The sequence below is a fragment of the Maylandia zebra genome, linkage group LG12 (genome assembly GCF_041146795.1).
Source record: "Maylandia zebra isolate NMK-2024a linkage group LG12, Mzebra_GT3a, whole genome shotgun sequence".
Taxonomy (NCBI): Eukaryota; Metazoa; Chordata; class Actinopteri; order Cichliformes; family Cichlidae; genus Maylandia; species Maylandia zebra.
The window spans coordinates 17498254-17521707 of NC_135178.1; the positions used below are offsets into that span (position 1 = coordinate 17498254).

The following is a 23454-nucleotide window of genomic DNA, read 5'->3' on the forward strand; positions in this document are numbered from 1 at the left end:
GTTTGGACCCGTGACTGGCATTCCGGAGAGACATGCATATTTTAAAACAACAAAGCAAGACAGAGACCGGGGGCCCCGGGGTGGGTGGGGAGAAAACTTGGAAAGAAGTTACTATCAGATGAACAGCTGTCATTGTTGGGCAAGACTTGAGCCCATATTAAGATATAGCCATTTGGGGAGTGAAAAAAAGAAAAAAAGAAAAAAAAGCCCACTTGTCCAAATTGTTTCAATGACAGTCTCCATATTACCTTTTGAATGTGAAATATTTGGTTTGAATTTACTCGTTAATAAATACATGTAATTTCTGTCAAACTTAAACCCAAGCTATTTGTAAATTATTTCTATACTATAATTAAAAACCAGCACAACTTTTCAACCTTCGCCTATTTTTCATTTGTTTCTCTTCCTTCATGTTAATTTTATCCACACATCATGGAGCAGTCGTAAATAACAACCTTCACAGAAAACTGTTTTACAGACGTTTTAAGGCTGAAAAAAGTGGTCCCACATTAAACCCAAACATCTAAATCATTATGGAGAAACATCCAGCTAAAATCGGAATGGAAATAAAAAATAATAATATCACAGTAAAGCACGTAGTGTCTAGATTTAAAATAAATAAATAAATAAAATCCTAAAATGTCTAAATCGTGGCAGTTAAAGTTGCAATTTAAAACGTCTCCCACTTTTATTTTGTCAAGTCACACACAATTGTATCTCTCTCAAGTAAAGCCAGTGTGCTTAGCGCTGTCACTTCTGCACAGCTTTTACAACATCACCCCCCTCTTTTATTCTCTGCTTTACTAGAAGGTTTTCTCTCTTGTGCAAGGGGTCCATTCGTGCAAAAGGAGTGGAGAGGGCATAAATAAAAATGTGTTGGCTGTGACGAGAGATCTGTCCGCTGGAAATGAAGGGCCAGGGGAAGAAGACAAAGGGGGGAAATGTATGCAGTGGTGTAGAGCTGGATATCTCTGTTAGTTGTCAGCGTTTAGTCCATGGCTGTGGAATGCTAATGAGTGAGGTCTCTCTCCCTTTCTCTCTCCCTTTCTCTCCTTCTTTTTCCTCAACCCACCACCCCCCACTCTCTCAGGGAGAAAAAGCGGATCGATAGCTGACCCGATGGTTTTGGCCAATGCTTTATTTATCTGGCCAGGCAATGATATTATCAGCCTTGAACGTTATATACAGCAAACGTCTTCCTAAATCAACACAAAGGGATCCGCTTACACAGCGATCGGGGCTTTTTCACAATCACCTCTCTCCCTCGGCCAGCGGCGCACGCACACACGCGTAAGTTACGTTGGTAGATGCACGCTTTTACGCACAAGCGGGCAAGGAGCGAACCCGCACGCATACATACACAAACACCTCACAATTATACGTGAAAATCCGAACATTTGCCTACAAGCGCAGATGACACAGTCTTGACAAACACTGGAGCGCACACGCGCGTGCGTGCAAGCAGGGAGGCGCCCCCTTCTGTCACATTCACAACTAGGCATACTCTATACCCCGAAGGGCTGGATTTGATCCATGGCTTAAAGGTTGCCTATGTGGTCTGCGGACAGATCTCAGAGCAACACACTGTAATCACACGATATGCCCCTCTCCACTGACCGTGCACTCTGAACACAGCTAGAATCTCGGACTGTTTGCAGAGATACAGCAAACATGTCACGGGAATCATTTTCATTTCGGACATTCGTCCTCACTGCGTGCTCTCAGCCATTTTGCAAGTTTATTTCAATGTGCCTGGTAGACCCGGTGAAGCACTTGTTGTCCCGTGTTGTCGCCATTTTTTATGCACGAGACAGTGTGAGAAATAAGCCGTGTCACACTTCAGAGTCTTCTCCCCCCCCCCACCCCCACCCCAAATCTCCCACCAGTACGAGCAGCCGCTGTTTTAGAAATTGTTACTGTCTCAAACAACAGTATTTGTCAAATGTGACCGGGAGAAGCCGGGCTACTATAAGTGAAATGTAGTGACGTGTGACGCCAATAGGACATTTCCACTGCTGCATAAAACCACTGGTTTGCATTGAGGGTTTTGGAGAAATAGGCTCGCTGACAACTTAGGATAATAAATGTTTCGCTTTCAGACAGATATCTCAAACGTGAAATCGCACCCAGCTGCTTGTGTAAAGCAAACAAATAGCCCCCCGTGTTAGGAGTCCTCCACTTGTGGTTTGATGAATGAAACCAGACAAAGGTAAATGGTTATTTAACTCATTTCGTAGTAACACTTTGGTAACCGGAGTTTCCGAAATTACAGAGACACAAATGGAGCTTAAAGTGTACAACACATCTATCTCCTTTACCCAACGCAGCTAGGGTCTAATCTGACGGTGCGTTTAGTTTTCTCTTATTGCTCCTTTATGCTTTTCATTTTTTTAAACTTTCATTTAATTAATACTAATGCTGTCATCACATCAGGACATAAGACATTTGGTGATAAACGGCTGATTGTAAAATAAAGAAAACATTACTGTTGTTTAACGCGTATTATCTTAGTAATTGAAGTGTTACGTAATATACTAAATTAAGCCTCTGTCAAAAATGGGTCCACTGCGTAAATACAAAATATCATTTTTCCAAGAGTCCTCATGTGTTTTGCTTCGCACTGCCTATACAGAAACGTTAATTGGGAACACATGCCACCATTTTATCTGTTTTTGAACTGTTGCTTTATATAGCCTGCAGTGTAACAATTGTATAACAGAATGCTCTCAGCAAGAGGATAAAAGATAGTCACTCTAGAGGGATTTTGAATACATTATGTGGAGACAACCAGCTGAAAGCTGCGTTTATTAACCCAGCAAACCGTTTAGACCAGAGCTACATAAAACAAAAGCATTCTGAACTGCTTTGATGACCACGGAGGAGCCACATTCGTTTTCTTTAAAAAAATTAAAATAAAATGTAAAAATAAATCTCACGCACAGTCCGACATCCAGGAAATCCTCTGGATTATTCGGAAAACGCACAAACAAAGACGCAAACAAATAAAATCACACACACACACACACACACACACACACACACACACACACACACACACACACACACACACACCAAAAATCAAAATGGGCTAAATATTACTAGCGCGTCAAGGTGTGTTTCTAAGGTTGCTGTTTTTGCTGGTTACGTGTCGCTGTTTTTATTTTTCATTTATTTAACTGCCTTAAAAATCGAATTCTGTCTCCACCCTAAAATGAAAAGCCCCATCAGCTGATTTTTCTACAATTTTCAACTAAACTAATACTCTAGAAGTATCACATCCACAACACGGAACCAGCATCCAAACTGAAGAGCATTTATCTTTGTACAGTGTTTCAGGTAACAACACAGCGCATGGCCCAGTGACAGGTCGAGTTCGAGAAACAGGCATGAGCCATAATACAAACAAAATAGATTTTCTGCTGGAGAACAACGGATAAAAACCTAAATGAAAACCTTCCTAGAATTCCTACATTGGCAACAACTAATGAATAGTCTAATACTGAAGCCTTTGAGCGAAGCAAGCAAGAAAAACCAAATAAACCACTGACACGAGCACCCCTCCCCCCAACTCCTATAAGGTAGATAACATATGGCAATATCAAATCCAGGCATTTTAACGTGCTACATGCAGTTCAGCTCCTGTTCTACTGCCCCTCATCACTGCCAGTCAGCAGATGAAGATGTGGACAATATGGCAGACGAGCAACACGTCTGATGATGAAGGGTGGTGGTGATGATGGGCTGGTGGGGATAACAGGCAAATTTAATAATTGTCACACCAAAACCCCATTTTCTCCCTCATAACGCCGTCCAACTTATCACGTTTTATCACTCTGGGTGTTAGTGTAATGCAGTATTGCCAGTGTGGGTAGAGCCAGGTAAATAACCGGGCTTCCTTTGTCATTTGGGGAGGATATGGAGACAAAAAAGCGAGAGAGAACGCTTGTGAGAAACAGGCCAATGCAAGGACACCAACTGTAGGTAGCCCATCTAACACATTGAAGACTTATCGATGGACTCATTACACCCTGAGTGCATAAGGCAAACCAAGGCTACATATCTTTGCGTCTTTCTAGTTTCGCTCATGGACGCACGCGTGCGCGCGCGCGCGCACACACACACACACAGATATACACTTGACTTCTTCCTGACGCGTTTCTTCTCTCGTTTGTCTCAGCACTGGCTCCAATAGTCTCTCTACCCCCCCTCTCTCTTTCTTTCTCTTCCTCCCTCCCTCCTTTCTCCTCTCTATTCCCACACAATGCATCACACTCGGTGTTCCTATCGACTGGCTTACATGCTGTAAAATACATTTTCCAGATTGATCACGCATATCACAGCAGCTTTGCAGCGGGGCCTAACCCTTTTGCCAAATGACGCCCACATCAATATTGAGGCAAGCACTATCAAGGCAGGGTTTTTAAGAACGGGGTAGATGGGGAATATTGTTTGGTTTGTGGAGAATCACCTTGATTAAGCCACGGGAGGAAGGACAGAGGTGGCTCTGTGTGGTGCGCAGGCTTCCCTTGCTGTCTGGGAAAAATATTAAACATTAATGCGCTCACAGGCTAGCAGAGAGCTCACGGCTGTAGTTCCGCACGTATAGTCTCCCTTCCGTTGCATCCGCACTGCCAGTTATGTCAGTGGGTCTGTTAAAAATGTAAGGCATGCGTCCTTTTGTGTAATTACCACACTAAATTCGCGCATCATCTCGTTTTCACTGTCAGACAAAATAGAGGAGAAAAGTATTTTGTGTTTCTTACTCAGTAAATGAAGGGATATCTTGCGGGTTTTTTCTCTTATAGAATCTAGCAGCGCACAGAGATAACATATTCCCCCAGATGGTATAAAATAAGCCACAGCATCTTGACATTTGCTTGTAGGAAAACGCTTGAGAAGGAGACATCGTTGCCTATTTCTTTTTTAATAGTACAGTCACCATCACACAACTTCATCAACCGACCCTTCTGCAAAAAGCTGCATCATGGAGTAAGCAAATTGAAGGCAACAACCAATAAAATTCAAGAAACAATGAAAATTTTCAAGACGAAACAAACAAAATGTATTTGAAATGATATATTAAAAGTGCTTTTGATTTTCATGTCTCTCCTCTGTGACTGATGATCGACTCCACACGCACTTATGGTCCGGGTAAAGGCGCCCCAGACGTCCTGGAGTAAAAATGTCAGTAAAAATGTCCTGGAGGTCAGTTTGCTGCTGTTGCAGGTCCATCGTATCAATTGGGAAAAAGTTCAACCATCAGTGGTGATATTGTCATAGCGATTAGACTGTTTCTTATTTGTCTAAATTTCTTTATTTTTCTGTTTTTAAATTCTCACTTCAATTTTAATTCTTGGAGAACATAGCTTCGACAACATATATCGCACTCATTATAAGAAGCAAAAAGGTTATATCAAAAAATTATTAGTATAGAATCACAGAAACCCTGGTTTAGAACCAGAAATAATACAAAACAGAGAGGTACATAGACACAGGACAATTCTTATAATTGCTTGGAAACATTATTTTCCCGCTAAGTCTTGATTCTTTTTTCTTACTGCGCATATGATGTTTTTCATTTTATTTGTATTTTTTACAAAAAAGTAAAATAAAGACTAGTATTTTACAAAATGAAGAGTTTTGTTCTTGAAGATGAGAGTGGATTTACACAGGTGTAAAGTCCAGTTCCAATATTTTTCTGTACATAATGTATTCCATCACAGTCCCAGAAGACAGAAAAAAAGTAATGTCTTCCAAGTTTCTCAGAAAAGGTCCTATATATAGTCTTCTTGAAGGAGGATGGGGTGAGGGGTGCTGAATTTTGGTCCTTTTTTCCTTTCTTTTTTTCCACTTTCATATAAGGATCATTGGATGGACATGTAAGGCCAGTTGAAGCTGCTCCCGGATAATAGCATATCCCTGATGAGGGTTTCAATAGGAGTTTTACCTACCAAACGCACGAAGAACAGCTGCTCGATTACCGAAGAGGAGACGGTGCGCAGAGAGGGCAGCCGCAGCAGCAGCTTCCCAAAGCGGCTGGGCTGGTTCGGGTACTGGCTCCTCACATACTCCTCCAGGGCGCACTGGGATTTCTCCTGTAGACTCTCGATGTGAGCAGCGTCCGACAGGCCGCAAGCGTCTGAGAAAGACACACACACGCACACACACACAAGCACACAATACACTGTGGTTAGAGTCCTTATTTTTTTAGCCCCGGGCTAAAAAACGTTGTGGAAAAAAGTGCCTGAATCTGATATCGAGGAACAAAGTCAAAAAATAACTGAAAATCTATGATTAAAATTATATTCCAAACTATGTCAGGCCGCCAAGCTTGGAGAGAAACACACAGGCGAAAGAAAGAGTGTTCTCAAACCCACGTAGGCCTACATTTTCTTTTACAAATTATTTTTAAAGGCGCACAAATCAATTTATATTGCCGATATATTCGCTGACATTTTCTCCACAGAGTACTGAACACAAAGGCACATGGTTACTTTTTACCCCAAGTGGGCTTTGGCAAGTGCACACCTTACCATACCTAATTCGTGTCCCGCAAAAGCGCTCTGGTTATCATTCAACACCCGCCATTATGTGTTATTGACAATGTGGAATGAACAAACATGCTGCCCAAACATGCTACATCACACTGAGCGAGTGGGACTGTTATAGCCCAGAGAACAAACAGGGGACTTGCTGCTGCAGTAGGATGATGCACAATTCGGAGGACGATGTCGCTACCTTTCTTTGAACCAGTCAACCGGAATATATTTCTAAATGTCATTAAACCTATTGCAGACATATAGAGTAAGAAGTGGCGGGCAACATGGCAAAAGACGAAGGGTTGGCTACAGGGCTAAAGGCCCCTGCTCTTAATGTCTGGGCTCTGGGGATTCAAGTATATGGAAACATAAACGGCACTGATGAATCTGAAATTACACTAGATGTAATGTGACCTAATTACTCTGTAGTAAGCTGCTAAGTGATTTCGCCGCTCTTCTCTCCATAGACCACTCTTGGCCTGTTTTTCGATGGAGCCTATAGGACAGGGCCCTAAAAGCAATCAAATTTATTAGAGGAGGTGAAGTCAATAGTCACACAGAAGCGACATAAAATGTCAGAAAATGAGTCTGTGCACAACGTAGGCGAGACGTGTTAGGTGGTAACTGGTGGGATATGCAGCCACGCTTCAGTACAGACAAAGGCAAATAAGGCTCGAATCAGTCTTATTAGTGTCTTATACGTTTTAATCGCTTGTTAAAAAATCTGATTTTTTTCACAATCCGGGCATGCGTATTGCGCTGCTTATAAACGTCTGTAAACGCAAACAGCGTAACCGCTCTCATATATATCCCACATGAAGGCTAGGTTGTCCTTAAAAGATCTCGTAGAAAGCCGTGCTTTTGTGGAAACTACTAAAGAATGAGAGCTTTAGTTTTAAGCACTATATATTTAGCGCTGGAAGACACTTTTAAGCCTATTCTTAATTTCTCAGTGTTATAATTCACTATGGCCAGACACAATAACCTTATGAACCCGAGGCCAACGCTGAGATCTCGGGGTGATTTACTGTGACCCTTGTCCGGCCGGTCAAAGCACCATGTATGCAAATCCCCTTGGATTAACGCTGAGTGTCCCTTTTAAAATCTACAGCAATCAATGCGGCTGAAGTTAATTACATTAGGAAATATCTAGTAAAATCAAGTGCTTGGCATGAATTTTGCAATGCAGCCATATAAGGTGTTCAAAGCATTGCGGAAAATATGTTTCATATGAACGTATGCGTGGAGAGAAAGCCGGTCAAAGACACCCCATAGCTCCCCATAAGGCCCTGTCTGCAGCACTGCACCCCATAACCTCAATAGAGTGGGACACAGGAAAAGATAGCTTCCAGATACACAAACGACTATTTCACTGAGTTAGCAAAGGCACACACACACACCACAGTGTGCACATGTGGATAAGGAGTTAATGCAAGACAATGATCCTGAACTCTTACGGAATAGTTTAGCCTGACCACTATTATTTATGCATCAAATACTGACAAGTCGAGCGTTATTAAAGGCAAACAATCCACGCTGATCTTGGCAAAGTGCCACATGACTTTCTATAGCCGACACCAGTTGTAGCCTATCAAACTAACTAAATGATCTGTTAGAAAACATGGAGGATGTTAATGTGTGTATGGAGTTTCTCTGGGTAATCTGGGGTGAATTACTGAAACGCTGTGCACTAAAAGGATATAGTCAGCTATGTCACTGCACAAACCTACATTACAGGATGTGTGGGCTAATATTGAGCAAAGCGAATCTAAAAGGCTGTGATATTACCTAAAACGGTAACAGAGACCAAATACGTATTGTTTGTCTTAAACATATATTTACTTCCCAGTGGGCCACCAAAAATTGGCGTATCAAATTAACCAAACTGTCAAAGCCCCAAACTGAAGTAGTTATTATGACTTCTGAAACTAAAAATATAAACAATTACTAAGTTCTCCAAGTGTAGGAAAACCTATGTGGTAATGTTTTCACCAAAGAGGAAAAGTAAAAGTTGACGGCGGTTTCGTAGCTGGAATACAAACTCTGTGCTCCTTTTGTTTAACTTTAGTGAGCACTGAACTTTTTGGGATAATTTAAATCCTCATAATACACACTGTGAGATATTTTAATATGATGTGCGAAAATTTTGTGAAAACATAATAAAAAAAATAATTGAAAGTAATATATGATAATAAAATAATAAAGTAATGTAATTAAATATAAAAGAACAGAATACAGCCATAATATAATTTAATATGGAAACAGTAAAGGTAATATATGTGTGAAGTTTTAGCTCTCTCAGCGAAGATAATTTAATAATAAATAGGCCTAATTATCACTGAAACACACTGAAAGACAAGTGTAACCCCTTTCACATTAAAATGTTATGCCGCTTTCTAGGGATAATGAATGTGCCAATTATTTTTATATAAAGCCAAATCTGAAAAGCACAGCAAAACTGAATATTTTATTATGAGCATGCGCAATTATAGATAATATGTAACTTAAATGCAGAATTTTGGGACGGGCCAAGCGTGAGAAAATGAGGTCAAAACTTTGAGGTAAGTTCACAAAGTACTTTGAGGCCTGCAAGCGAGTTTAGACTTTCCTTTTCCTTCCCATAATCAACAGACTCCCCTGACATAACAGGCCTACCGCCAGCAAGCCTACACAGCTAACTCCAAAATACCATCCAAATTGTGCATCGAGCATAAATAAGGACCTTTATAACCTCGCCCCAGTCGGCCGTCAATTAAACAATGACCTACGCAAGTTTTTTTTTTAAAGACAGAAAAAAAGAAAAGCTGATTACTTTTTCAAAGCTGTGCAATGAAACAAACCATTAATAACTAAGAAAATTAATAGATCGGCTCTAAGCAATCAACAAACAGTCTAAGCAGCAGGGCTACTCTAGGTCCTACAGAAGCGATCCACTGACACAGCCTACTAGTCAACTTTCATCAGCTTTTTTGTTCTCAATCTGCTAAGGATTATTTCCTGCAACCCCCCCCCCCCCCCCCCCCCCCCCCCCAACTCCAAGACATGTGTTTGCACACGAAAAGCAAGGATAAAAGCACGCACCGACACTCATAAGTGCATCAGCTGTCATATATCACCCGGTGATAGACTATTTAATCTTTACGCTCAATTATTTGACACCTGTTCCAAAATTTATGGAGGCGAACAATTTCAGCCTCGGCTCAGACATGTTCAGAAAACTTTAAACTCAACAATTATAAAATATTTACACATGAGAATGTTAATTATCTCCTTTTTAAAAAAGCACTGGGAGTGAGTGATGCACTTGAAAAACTTGATGCGCTTACTCAATCTGGATTTGTTTACACGTCTTATACTGCGGCTACAGCTGACATGGAATTGCATGTAAGTGGATATGTAGCAAGCTGTTGACAAAATAGCTTTCATCGGCAACACAAACATCTCGTAATCTCAGATTTGTGACCAGCCTAAACCTGACAGCCATATTATTGATGTCACAGCACTTCGCTTTAAGGAGCATGCACCCACTGACATTACTGGAACTAGGCCTCATTTGATTTTAGGCATGTTTTTGTGTGACATGTGGGACACTCACCTGATGTAAAAAGCACTATGGCTTTGAGGCAGCTATACTCTGCCGAGTCTACGTGCAGGGTCTTAAGCTTCTCCACTTGCTCCTGGAAGATCCGGATGTGATCCATGAAAGCCACGACGCGGTCCGCAGACATCGGGGAGGCGTGGAGGCCCGCCGCGGCAAGCAGAGGGGCAACATGCAGAGGCATGGAACACTGGGCTGCGTTAAGCACAAACAACTCGCTCCACGTCAGCCTGAGAAGGGACACCTGGTCGGTGATCTGGAGGTCGGGAAAGAAAGGGATGTTTCTCGCCCACTCCACGGCGCTGAAGAGCAATCGAGCCGCCAGCTCGCAGATGTTCTCGATACCCATGATATTGTTGGGCTGCATGCACTGGCTCCCGTACCGGGACGTCGGGTAAGGCTCGGCCCGCAGCAATAACGAGATGTATCCGGACAGATAGCAATGGCCATTCAGAGGGTCCCCGTTCGTCAGTGCGTACTGGCCTGGGTTGGGCTGGGTTGGAGGCATTCGTCCTCGCTGAACCGCTGACAAAAAGAAAGAAAAAAAGAGGAAATGTGCATCCAGAACTGATAAAGATTGTTCATGAGTAGTACAACCATGATGCAAGCTGCAGCTTGTGTGCTTCTTCTCAGTGAAAGAAAAAGAAAAAAGAAAAAAAGGCATGCACTGAAATAAAAAATTCAGCACGCTTTTCAAAACATATTGACTACTGTGCCCTGATCGTAAGACTGTAATATTTCACAGAAAATTATTCTATCAGAACAGATATGCTATGTCCCTCGTTCCTCACACTGCATTTGTATTTAGGGATGCAAAGTATATGAGGTTGAATGCAAATGAAAAATATATTCCCTTTTACACACAGCACACACACACACACACACACACACACACACGCGCGCACACACACATGTATATTTCTTATCTAAAAGTAGATTTGACAATTTTGCTCCCTTTGATGTTTTGAGGCGTAATTGCATGGCACTTTTGCACTGTTGTTACGTGGGGTCGTGTTTTGGAAAATAATTTTTAAAAGCGGCCAAACGTGTTCGAAATACGATTGATAATTACTGCTAAATGCAGGCACATTTGCACGTTTTGCCCACATCAAGCGCTCAGCTAGGATTAAAAGGAATCCGGCAATTGTTTAATATTAAAAAATAAATAAAAAATTAATGCAAGTCGGTGTACATTATGCATGGGCTCGTAGTGTGTACTGCAAATAATAGGCTTAAACGGAGGGATGTCTACATAAATTGGAATCAAACACCTGACATAGAGAGCAAAGTTATAAGGCCTGTAATGCACCAAGCTAAACAAGGAGCCACGAACAACTTCAGCGACATTATTTAGTGTGTTTGAGCTGTCTAGTCAGCATAAGGAGCCAGAGAGACGTGGGTTTGTACTGTGTTCGCCTCACATTCACGGAAACTCGGGCTACAAATCCTACTGTACAATTATAAATTAGTAAGCTGCAGATACTTGATGGTAGGGACTATTAGCCTTGCACACTGTACACAGACACACACATACACATACTGTACACACTCACTGTACACACACACGCACACATACAGAGACAAACATAACAGGCACACACACATACACACATAGAAATCGGTCCTCTGGTCTAAAAGCTATACATAAAATGGGCTTGCTCGACTTTACGCCTTTGCTCGCAAAGAACTCAGTTTAGCCTGCAAAGAAAAACACAAAATAAAGAGGGTCAGCTGGACGAGTCGCTTTGTTCAGGCGACCTGCATTCACAAGCATAGCTGCTGTGGCTGCACTGGCCTTTTTTTTAACCCCTCTCTCAGACTAACCATTCATGCAAACATCCCTCTCAAACATGGATGGAGACTGCAGTATGCCCAGCCATATAGCCTGTGACCTTAATGCAACATGGCAGCTCTGTTATTCTGCTACTAGGATGATGCGTAATCATGAGTTGGCTTAAAAAAATTATATATATATTCACCTTCCCGCCGCATCCCCACTTTTAAACACTTCTTCAGCCGACAGTATTGGCACTGATTTCGGTGGTGCTGGTCAATGGGACAGTTCCTATTGGCACGACATGAGTATGTTAAGTTCCTCCGTACACTCCTCTTGAAGAAACTTTTGCATCCCTCGCAGGTGAATTGGCCATAGTGTTTGCCGCTCGATTTGTCTCCGCAAACCACACATTCAATATGCTGCTGACTCTGTCCAGAATTTTGACTCCCCTTGTCCCCGGCCGTTCCCGGCGTGGACGGGGGTCCCGGCTGGCTGGGGGTCTGCGGAGTGTGCGGCGCCGCCGATGCCGCCTGCTGCTGCTCCCTTGCCGGCTGCGCTGCTGGGTTGGGGCCGCTCGGAGGTCCGGCCACGTCTTCCTGCGGATCTCGCCAAACGCTAACTACCATTGCCATATCTCGGCCCCGGAAAGTGCTATAAAGCGAAATGATCGCCGATGTTTATGAAGCGTAGAAGAGAAAAATGAGATCTCAAAAGACGGGGCAGTGCAAAGTCAAATCGGAGCACGCAATCTCATATGGTGTGAGAAGGAGAGTACAACGCGATCAATACATTCAAAATTCAGGAGTGCGATTGAATAGGCACCCGATCAGGATATGCAAGTATCGGGAGGCCAGTTCCAAGGTAAATTGCAGTCAGCCATTCAGGAATCCCTAATCTTGTAGGAAAACCCGAGTCCAGACGTAACAAATTGCAGTTTGATATAAAATAGCCACAAAGGGAAGGCAGGAGCGATTCACATGGACGCAGGAACGAGTGGAGAAAAAAAGAAGCTTTTGCTGGAAAGACACGCGATCCAAAGTGCTGCGGAGATAAATTCCTTTTTCTTTTCTTCCCCGTGCTCCTTTACACTCCCGTCTTCGTCGTATAGGAGGGGAGGAAAAACTGAAGAGCTGGATTTTTACATCTATAGTCTTAAATAAACCTCATCATCTCGCCAGGCAGCGAAAGAAAACCGTTTCGCCGAATGAAGTGCCCATGTATAGTTTCACCTCTCTCCAGCAGGAGGAATGGAGATACGAAGAGAAAAGATAAAAAAAAGAAGAGGAAAAACACCAACAACTGATAGAATATGCAAGAAGAAGGAGAGACCCAAAAAATGAATGCGCTTAAACGGGAGGACCAGCAGAGCAATGTTTCCGAAACGGGGGATCTGCGCGAATGTCTGTATATAGTGAACTTTGACACTACTATTGAAACTGACACGTTTCTATGGAGATCGCTGCGCCTTATATGGTGCTCATGTCAAGGAGCCAAGAGAGGGGCTGCTGGAGACTGATAATCAAAGGCGACTGACTGGCCAGAGCCCTGCATAGAGGAGGAGGAGAGGAGGAGAAGGGGGGAGGGAGGGGGGGGGAGGGAGAGAGAAAATGGGAGGCTAAGGTTATAGCCAAGCCCTCTCTTTCTCTCTATTGGTTAGAGTCCCCCTCCGTTCATTCACTGCAAAAAGTGTCCATCCAAATAAGTCACCGGGTCTCCTGTTCAAATGTTCCAATGTTATTTTTGTTTTCTGAAAATGCAGAAAAAGACAAATAACTGTAGTTTATAGAATCCCCCTTGTTTCCGATCGCATTTTGAGTCGTTTTGGGGGTTATTTTAAGAGTCGATATGTTGACATCAAGACAACCGTGCGGGAGATCGGTTTAGTAATTAATAGTCGATGTTATGAATTTTACAGTGATGGATCGATTGGTATTAGGAACAAGTAGAAGCATCTCACCCCCTGGATGGAAGATTCAGTCTCCCGCTTCGGTTCCAGCACCGAATGACTGAGGTCTGAGGACGGACATTTTTTGCAGTGTTGCCATCGACGACTGGAGGGGCTGGGGGGGGGGGGGGGGGGCTCTGACAGGCACAATTTACATTGAGCTCGCCCCGCGCTGCTATTTACTTTGAAACCTGATTAGTATGGGCCGTCTATTGTCACCAAAAAAGAGGAAGAAACCCTGGACAGAATAGCAAAAAAGCGGGGTAAAGGAAAGAGTGGACAAAGATTTTACGCACGACAAATATACCCAAAATAAAAAATAAAAAAAATGTACACAGCGGCAAAAGGGGGATTCTGCTTCAGAAATTCCCCGAAGTTTCAAAATGGTTTGTCTCGGACTGTTATCTTCATTATAGAATTAACGGATGTCATTAATGTTTTGCCATGGATTGATATTTTCACAGGCTGTTTTGTCCTTGGCATGCGCATTGCGGTACATCGTTGCCTGTAATCGGCACAGTCTCGCTGATTAAAACTTAACGTTTAGTTTAAACCAGTTAATAAGAGAAAGAAAATGTCAGTGGGAAGAATGATGCATAAAAGACAGTGTTATACAAACGGGATGCCTTGCCAGCGGCCGAAAATCTCTAAAATTAGACCGAGGAATGAGCAATATTCAATAATTACCAAGGTCCTATAGTCTCTACAATCACTGAGCCGGTGTCATATTATGTCTTAATAATGACAGTAATTCAAAATGTGAAGTTACTGACAATTTGCATGGGGATTCCGGCTTTTTTCTTGTACCAGGGTTTCTGCAGGCTTACTGCCTCTCCAACTCAAAAATGTCTGGATCGCGCTGCCATCTAGCGTACATTGTACAATTACAGCCTCATATAAATGCATCCATAACTCATCAGACATGCATTTTAAATCGCAAAAGCGGATTTTAAAAATATAAAAGTCCGAACTTTGCCGCTGTTGTCTTTTATCCTTTGTGTGGATAAAAGACAACAGGATATTTTTATCCACGAGGTTATGAAATGTACAACTGTTTTGTTGTTAGGGATGTATAACTTAAACAAACAAAAAACAAAAGACAACAAAAAACCCCACCAAACCTTCAGCGAACATAAAAAATACGTGTTATTACATCTGAATAAATATAGCGACAATAATACACTACACTCTTGATCGCACGGAATATAGATTGAACACAAACCCCCAAACCGTGTGCGTACATGTCCAAAAACATGGTAATACCGTGCTGAGACTCAGTAACTATGCACAATACGTATAATTGTTGTTTAATGAATTAAAGACGTTGTAAACAGAGCTTTAACCTCACCGAGATAATAGCAGACATAAAGGAGCGTTAATATGCAAGTGCCCCCTTTGTAAACGCATAGGAGGGATGGGTTGTTTTTTAAGTATTCAACAAGAGAGCTCTCTCTCCCGTCCCTGTCTCGGACACTCCACTGAAACTCCCCGGCCATATCTCTAGCTCTTTGAAAAGGTGAAACCAATAAGATTAAATCGGACAAAGATTTTTTTTTCTTCTTCTGTAAGTGTATCATTAAGATTTAACTCTACAGATTGGAAAGGGTCTCCGCGGGAGAAGAGGAGAGGAGAGTGAGAGTGAGAGGGACAGCGAATGGGAGCAGGGTAGACGCTCTAATAGAATCTGGGAATCGGCAAGAGTAAAAAGGAGAAAGTGGACGTCAGGACATTAAAAGAAGAAGCGCCAGCGACGGTGGTTAACGGTAGCGGAGCAGCTTTCTACGTGGGCAAACCGGGCACCGATAAGGCAAGTGCACTATTTATTACTTCTTCTGCCATGCACACGCGTGCTTTTGAAAGCAAGGACAAAATTCTCTTGAGTCCCGCCACAGGAGCGTTTACTTTAAAGCGTGCAGAAGTCCGGGTCGTGTCAAAGTCACAACTTTTTAACTAGTGCACAGTCTCATTTCTCCCTCCACGATAAGGGCGACGGTAGACACTCGTTTCACGTTCTCCCCACTGATTTGTATATCTGATGGTAGTGATGTTAGTGCAGGCTGGTTGGAGTACAAATGGACACGAGAGCCCCTTTTTTGACGTCCAGTGCACTTCACCTGCGAAGCTGTTTGTTGGTTGAACACATAATGAAAAGATCGATAACCGTCTGCTTGTCTCAGCGATAGTGTCACCGGATTAAAAGACTGATCAAGGAGACCAGGCGTTGCCCATCTTCTACACTCTTTCCCAAGTGCCAATTTAGCCAAGATATTACTAGATGCATACATTATAGATTCAAAAAATAAATAAATGAATCAATAAAATCAAATAAAAATTAGCGCACCACTAAGAAGTCATTATGCGTCAGAAAATGTTGCTGAGAGGAAATTTAAAGCGACATGGAGTATGCGTGTGTGTATGTTTTTTTTTTTCATCAAAGCAGCATTATTGATGTGGAGGGAGTGCAGTGAAAAGTGATATAAAATAAACGATGTGCAACGTGGGCCAGGTTAATATATTCCAGGACAAAGCGCGTGCCAGACGGCTTTCTAAAATAACCTTACATAATAACATTTAACCTAATCCTCCCATGCTGAAATAAAGTTCATGCTAATTAATACTAAGTGAGCAAAGCAATATTTTTTCATGTCCTATACTTAAGGTTTCCACTTTTTAATCGGGTAGAAAAATACGGACGTCTCCATAAAATATGAACTTATTGGAAAAAAACATCTAAAGAATGACATAATCACATTAACAAAGCGAGTCATTCAGGTGATTGATGCATTTGCGCATTATATAGCAGCAGTCCTACTTTGACTGCAATGCAACGGTTTGCTTTGCAACAGATTATTTGCGGTCTCGAAATAGACAAGGCTGACATTTTCCATTGCAATAAAACTTGAATAAACCACAAATAGAATTTCTATGGCTGCTTAAATTTCCCTCGCATGGTAGTTTTGTCAAAGGACCTTATTAGATAAACATTTGTAAGAATGGGAAGCACATTGCAGTTTTGCCAAATCTGTGATCAATAATGCCCTCTGTACACAAATTCAGACTTTGTAAAGCTCACAAAATGCAACTTTAACGCAGCTGAAACCAACAAGCAGCACAATCAGTTGGGAAAACACTGAGGTCATAAGTGCAAGGCTCCCTAATAAAACACCAGATGACAACAGGAATGCATTTCAGAGCATTTAAAACGATGCAAACTGATGTAGGAAAAAAAACATTAGTAAAAAAAAAAGCGTTGAAGGTCTGTTTATTATTGATTGTGTGTATGTAATCACTTCAGAGTTTGTAACCGCAGTATATTCAATAAGACATTGTATGGGGCTTAGAGGCTGATTACCTTTTCCAGGGGCCTCAGCTCAAAACGTCTCCTGTGTACACAGGAGTGTTGTGTTTCTGCTTGCCGAGCTTAAGGGCCACATACAGCTGATCCCTGCGACGTCAACACCTGCGTGCTAAATTAAGACAATTAAACCATCAAAAGGGAATGAAGTGATGTTCTCCTTTATGCATGCAACTATAAGCAACGTTTAATATCTCCCATGTTGCTCCCGAATGTTTATTATTTGAGTAACACACACTGATGAAAAGTCAAGTGGAGCACAGGATATAGCTACACCAAAGAAGTTTAAACCCCGCTTCTGCGGAGTGTGAAAAAGTTTGTCACAGAAGTTATTTGTACTTTTTTTTTTCATGTTCTAAACAGACCCTTGGTGCGCTTGTTACCCAGGGGAGATAATGATGTGTACCTCTTATATATAATACAGATATTCCCATATATATCTATATATCTATATCTATATCTCTCTATATAGATATATAAATATTTAATTAACTTTAATTAAAATGTGTTTACATTGAAAAATTTGCATTTACATTTATCTGACCTTACTTACTAATGAGTGAGTCAAAAAACGACAAAAAAAGAAAGAGATAATACAGAATTTAGTCCTTTGCCAGTCTTTCAGTTTAATGTTTTGGGGATATTTATATATATATATAACTGACTTCCAACATATTTGTTTCTTCGTGTTAACAGTAAACCTGTAGTGGTCCGTTGATTTGCCCTGTTTTAGTTGGGAAACAAAATGAAATTAGTTTTTGTAATTATGCTGAAGTAGTTAAATCTAAAATAACACGTCACGTGACCTCTTCAAAACAACTGAGACTTTGACTTGGTTTTTAAAGCAGCAGTCTGTTTGCTACTCTGCACCCTTTTTGTTTTTTCAACACCTTACTCTGTTCTTAAAAAAGTATATAAGAATTGTAAAAAAATACCTAAATGACATCTTTCTTGCAAGTTAAAATTAATAATATTGATTAAAAAAAATAGAACTAATTCTCATGTTTAAACTGGCGGTTTTGTTACTCTGAGTGGTTGTGTGTTGAAAAGGGGGGTGGGTGAAGGGTATGGGTTGTTGGGGCGGGTGGGGGGTGTTGAGGGGCTTCTTTTTGTCCAAAACTGATCCCCAAATTATTCTGGAGGCTCGGATTGGTGTGAAAGGGACGGGAAGGTCACTTGAAATCGCCTTTTATCCCATTGCCCCCCCCCCCCAATGGATCAGCAACTTTCAATAGACATAATCTAATTGCTCTTAATGGAAAGACGATTCGTGAGAAATAGTCGGAATATATAAAATCAGTAATAGCATATGGGCTTGAACTATTTGGAGACCTAAACAATTAGCAGGACAGAGTCCACACGATAAATCATTTACTAATTATTAATGAAAACTATACATATATTAAAAGTGATTCCCAAAACAAAGAAAAAGTTTCATTTTCAGTTGCCAACAACAACGGATGTGCACGATTTTAAGTTTATTAACAACAACCGTGATCATTTCTTGCATGCTTTTATCTTTATATTATGCCGCTTTAGTTTGCATGGAAATAAATGTTTATTTTCTCATTATATTTACTGTAGATGTGTGTGTGCAGAGATGCGCTCCCTGCAGTTAACGTGTCATGAATTGAAGTCTCTTTCCAGGGACTTCGAATCCCAGACTATAATTTAGGACAATGACTGCAACGACTTTCCCAATTAGACTTTAGGTTGGTTAGGTTAGAGGGGCTGTCAGTTTATGCTATGGGCAATGGCTTTATTGCTCACTAACCATCATTTCTTTAGAGCCTATGTGCTAATTACTCTGGATGGTCCCAGAGACGGAGATTATAAATCCATTAGCACTGAAACCCTCGTGGTTCCACAGTGCAAACACTGTAATTTTGTAGTACACCAAAAAACCAAACTTTAAGTACCAGGAGCTAGATGAAGGGAAACAGATTTTTCAACAGCGTGTGTACTTCTTAGGAAACCAGCGTGGAAGGAAGCCTAGCGTATATCAATCAGTAGCTAAGCCCAATACACAGGGAAAAACTAACAGAAAATTAACTGACATGGGAAAATGTTTTATCAGAAGGGCTTGTGACTGTCAGTGCCCGGAGGGTTTGCCTTAAAAGCGACCTGCTTATATTACTGTGTCAACTTAATGCAACACTGTAATCAGAAATGCTCAACACAACGCAATTTTAATATTGTGAGGACTATTTTCATGCAAGTTTGGGAAACAATTTAGTCTCATTCCCCAAGTGCCTGTCAAATATTCAGGGAGAGATGCAGCCCTGAGCAACAAAGTGAATTAGAACGGGACTTAATACCTGCTTGGCTGAGTTTAAAGAGGGCAACGCAAAAAACCCCAAAACAAAACAAAACAAAAAAACCTAACCGGGGGTTCGTGAAGGCATCTTACCCTTAAGGTAATTTATTTCAGGGAAACCGGGGGGCCAAAGGTGGAATTCTTGAGAAATTCAACAAGGATAAGGGAGCTTTAGGAATTCTGCACGCAGATTACCTTTCATCCCATCCTCACATTATCCGACAACACACTGTAGAAATATAGCCCAGCGACAGAAGAGCGAGATTACTCTCCGACACAGAAGAGTGCAAAACCTTCTTTCTTTTTTTTTTTAAGTATTGCGATTACTTCTTAAGCGAACAAGAAGCGAGAGACAGACGAGGAGAGAAAAGGAAGAGGGGGGTCAGCACAGCGGAGGAGTGTTTTCCTGTGCGCTTAATGTTCAGATTGTCCTGTCACTGCCATAGCGCTGTAGTGGGTGACGGACTCACCTATGAGAGTTAGCTCCCATTTCAAAATATTTATGGCAGAAAATTTCACATCAGACAGCATTTACGAATCTAATTAGTTCGCTTCTGGTAACTTTAACACACTGATGTTTACATTATGGGCTATGGTGCCTTGCAATGACTGATGACCTTTGGTGATACTTTGCTATAGTTTTCCCATCCCTTCCTTCTAATTTGAATGAGTGGCATGATATAAGCACTGCACTATTTTCCTCTCATTTTTCCCTGAAAAAAAAAAAAATCAACACACAGCAGGGGATTAATTAGAAATGTAGTGTAGCTGAACCATGAGCGACTGAGCACGCTGCTGCAGTCTAGTTTACATCAGTACAGAGGAAATCATTTCCCAGTAATTCTCTGAGGCAGTTTGAGTGAGAGGCATATTCGTGCAGATTTACCAACTTTAAAAATATTTTGTGCCATAAATTGATCTATACTGTATGAGAAATATGTCTTAACATGTAGATATTATCACGTCACACAATTTCTAAGTCGAGCAACTATTAAAAATATTTACATCAAAAGACACACTAACTCCTTCTTTCTCTCTCACCCACACACACACACACACACACACATACGCATGCTGACGTTTTCATTTAAAAGGAGTGTGTTTTAGTGTGTGTGAGGGCACATGTGTGTTAAAAAGACAGCAAAGTGAAGGTGTGAAGATGGCCTGTGTTTAGTGTCCAGACCTGGCAGATTGTGACCTTATCAATGTGAAACTCTTAAGATAAATTATTCATAGCACCTGTTTGATGTCTCCGGCCAAAGAATGACAAAGGTGTGTGATTTAAAATGCATCTCAAAGCCATGAATATTAGCTACTGCACTACCTGTCTCTCTCTCCTTTTTTTTTTTTTTTTTTAAAGCTGAATAAAAGAGAAACGGGGAGGAAGGCTGCATTTTAAACAACAAAAAAATGAACAATTTGTTTCCCTAACAGGGGCACAGAAGTGTCTGGAAGTGCAGTCACATTAAGTGAGTTGCTGCTTCGCTTTATTTGTAGATGAATGAATAATAATAATAATAAAAAATGCTCTCAAACATGACTGAGTTCCGCCGTTTTCAGTATGCAAGGCGTAGCTGCCATCAGCCAATTGTTTTAATTTCATATGACTCACAGGTGTCTGCTGTTTATGTGGGTCACTGAAACGGGCCACACACATTGTCATTTCCTGCTATGTCCTCACTTTAATTTGAAACTTGGAGGAGAGAGTTTGTTTGAGTGATTCCGTGTGGTTAACCTTGCCCTTTGCAGCTAAGTTTGTGTTGTTTGTCACCTCACAGGCAAAGAGGAACACGGTGGCCTGCTGCCTGGACACACAGTGGGACATGTTGGTGTGGTGAAGGGCTGACACTCGGATGAGATGTAATTTATGGCAAGTGTTGTGTGGTCATAGGACAGTGACAGTGACGCGTCTGCTTAGAAGCACGAGAATTGCGACCACTTGCCACGAAGAGCGGTAAATATAACATAAAAGGTGAATTAATCATTACTTTGATTTTAAGGAGCTGCTCTCTTCGAAATCCATTGCCCAGTCCTGATTTGTTCTGTTTCATTATGTACAGGAGTGTGTGTTTATCGAGTACACTCCAAGCTTTTCTACTCAGAAATGAATCCAAGCATCCTGGAACTCAAATTCTTCTTCAGTGCTTTGTTTTGGAAAAAGTCTTTGGTATGCTTTTGGGAAACTGGCAGCTAATCTTTTCATAGCTAGGGGTCAACATAACACTCGGTTTTAATAAAACAAATAAGACTGGGATGGATATTAATGATGATATATACAGATGTAGTGTGCATGAGCTTGAATTATGTGTGAGAGCATGCAGAAGGAGAGACACTCTCACACATTTGTGTGTTTACTTGCCTGTGTGTGTGTGTGTGTGCGGCCGTGAGATAGCCGAGTCAGTTTCCCTCAGATGTTGCCTTTAACCTTTAACCCCAGAGCTGAGGTCAAGCCCTGACAAATGAGATGGTCGAGTTCTGGCCAGATCTGCAAACATTCCACAACAATCTTCTGTCCTCCTCCTCTCCTCTCCTCATATCCGTCATTCCTCACCCCTTCACTCCTCTCAGTGTGTCTCTTCTACGGCTTCGAGAGCGAGTCAAAGAATGTTCTCACTGCACACAAACATGTTTTATTGTATTTGCTGTGGGAATCTTAAAGCACACACACCCTTCAAATTAAGAATTACAGCACTGGTTAAATTTAATACCTCTGACATCTGCCGTGTTTACAGAAGGAAGGAAAACAAAAGAGTATGATCTGAGAGGAGAAGCTGCGGTAAAGATTTGGATATTACAACCGTGCACTTTGAAAGCACACTGTGTGTGTTTGGAAAGTCTGTCAGTGATGTCAAGGATGAGAAATGTTGCAGTGTGGTTTTTTACACACGCTGCTGGCTCTAGCATTTCCGGCAACATTTCTCACACTGCCTCCCTCACACCATCCGCTCTGCTGCAATATCCCCACATTTTTCCATCCTTTTGATTTTTTCCCCTCCACTCCTCGTTTTCCATCCCTTTACTCCCTTTACCCTTCCTCTTTGCTGCCCCACCCACTCCTAATCTCAACCTCTCCCTTCCTTCTTCCTTCACCCTCCACATTCACCCCCCTCCTTTTATTCCTCCGCCCACAATATTTTTTCAGATTTCTTTCTAACATGCCGTTCCTCAGAATGCTACCACCTGTGTCTTGAGGAAGAAAGGAGCCAACCACCCGCATTCCTTTTACCAGGAGCTGGTAAAGGTAAGTGGAGCCCCCTGTTAAAATAAGGCAGCAAATAAAGGTTTTGTTGTAGTGTTTCTGCATAAACTGTCATTTTTTTAAACGCAATGAACCTCACCACCCTTCATCAGCTACAAAAGTCACTGTTATATGAACACACACAGTCACCATCGATGACTGTGCAGCCACAATTGTTGCAAAGGAGCCTCGAGACCAACAAAGCTGGCTGAGACGGTAGCGCCGAATGGATCACGCTCTTGAATTTGATTTCATAATGATGTAAGATTACTAAGAGGCAATGCAACACAGCAAAGATCTTAATAAAAAACACATCAATCTTGATATGTGTGTATGTGTGTGTTTTTCCACTCTTCGCTCCCACTTGAATTGTGGTACCATTTGACTCCGAGTGTTACAAGATTCAACAGACTGTGCAGCTGCTTCACGTGGATCTTGGCCTGGACAACGCTGTCTCCTCACAGGGAAGATGATCACATGTTTCAATCACACAGATAGATCTGCGCCCTGAGTGGCTCTGTGCTGGGGCATCACCACAGCAAATCTCAGCACACGTATGGAGCACACTGCTTTGAATAGTGAGATGGTGATCTGTTTTTTAGTGTATTTTTACCTTCACAGACAAGCAATTAGTGAGTTTTTTGCATATTGCTCATTAGGTTCCTCAGTTTCTTAAGAACAAAGT

At 41.6% G+C, this 23454-nt stretch overlaps 1 protein-coding gene and 1 long non-coding RNA gene across 2 annotated transcripts; one reads left to right on the plus strand and one right to left on the minus strand.

Annotated features, from left to right (window-relative positions):
• Positions 1 to 4905: 4905 nt before the first annotated feature.
• nr2f1a (nuclear receptor subfamily 2, group F, member 1a) lies at positions 4906 to 13451 on the minus strand. Its single transcript, XM_004544389.3, has 3 exons — positions 12117 to 13451; positions 10135 to 10662; positions 4906 to 6139 (listed from the first exon to the last, which is right to left on the minus strand). Exons 1-3 carry the CDS (start codon positions 12544 to 12546, stop codon positions 5865 to 5867), a joined length of 1233 nt encoding a protein of 410 aa, XP_004544446.1. The 5' UTR covers positions 12547 to 13451; the 3' UTR covers positions 4906 to 5864.
• A 1672-nt stretch (positions 13452 to 15123) lies between these two features.
• On the plus strand, positions 15124 to 23074 carry LOC143421474 (uncharacterized). Its single transcript, XR_013101134.1, has 3 exons — positions 15124 to 15375; positions 15455 to 15666; positions 21310 to 23074. It is a non-coding gene; the product is annotated as an uncharacterized LOC143421474 (long non-coding RNA).
• Positions 23075 to 23454: the final 380 nt, after the last annotated feature.

What these genes read in the sequence shown, in the direction of transcription:
- nr2f1a (XM_004544389.3), bottom strand. Translation starts at nt 12,546, where the DNA reads ATGGCAATGGTAGTTAGCGTTTGGCGAGATCCGCAGGAAGACGTGGCC. An exon ending in AGTGGGGATGCGGCGGGAAG is followed by an intron (nt 10,663 to 12,116) that starts GTGAATATATAT and finishes TCTTTTTGTCAG; the next exon opens with CGGTTCAGCGAGGACGAATG. An exon ending in CATAGTGCTTTTTACATCAG is followed by an intron (nt 6,140 to 10,134) that starts GTGAGTGTCCCA and finishes TGTCTTTCTCAG; the next exon opens with ACGCTTGCGGCCTGTCGGAC.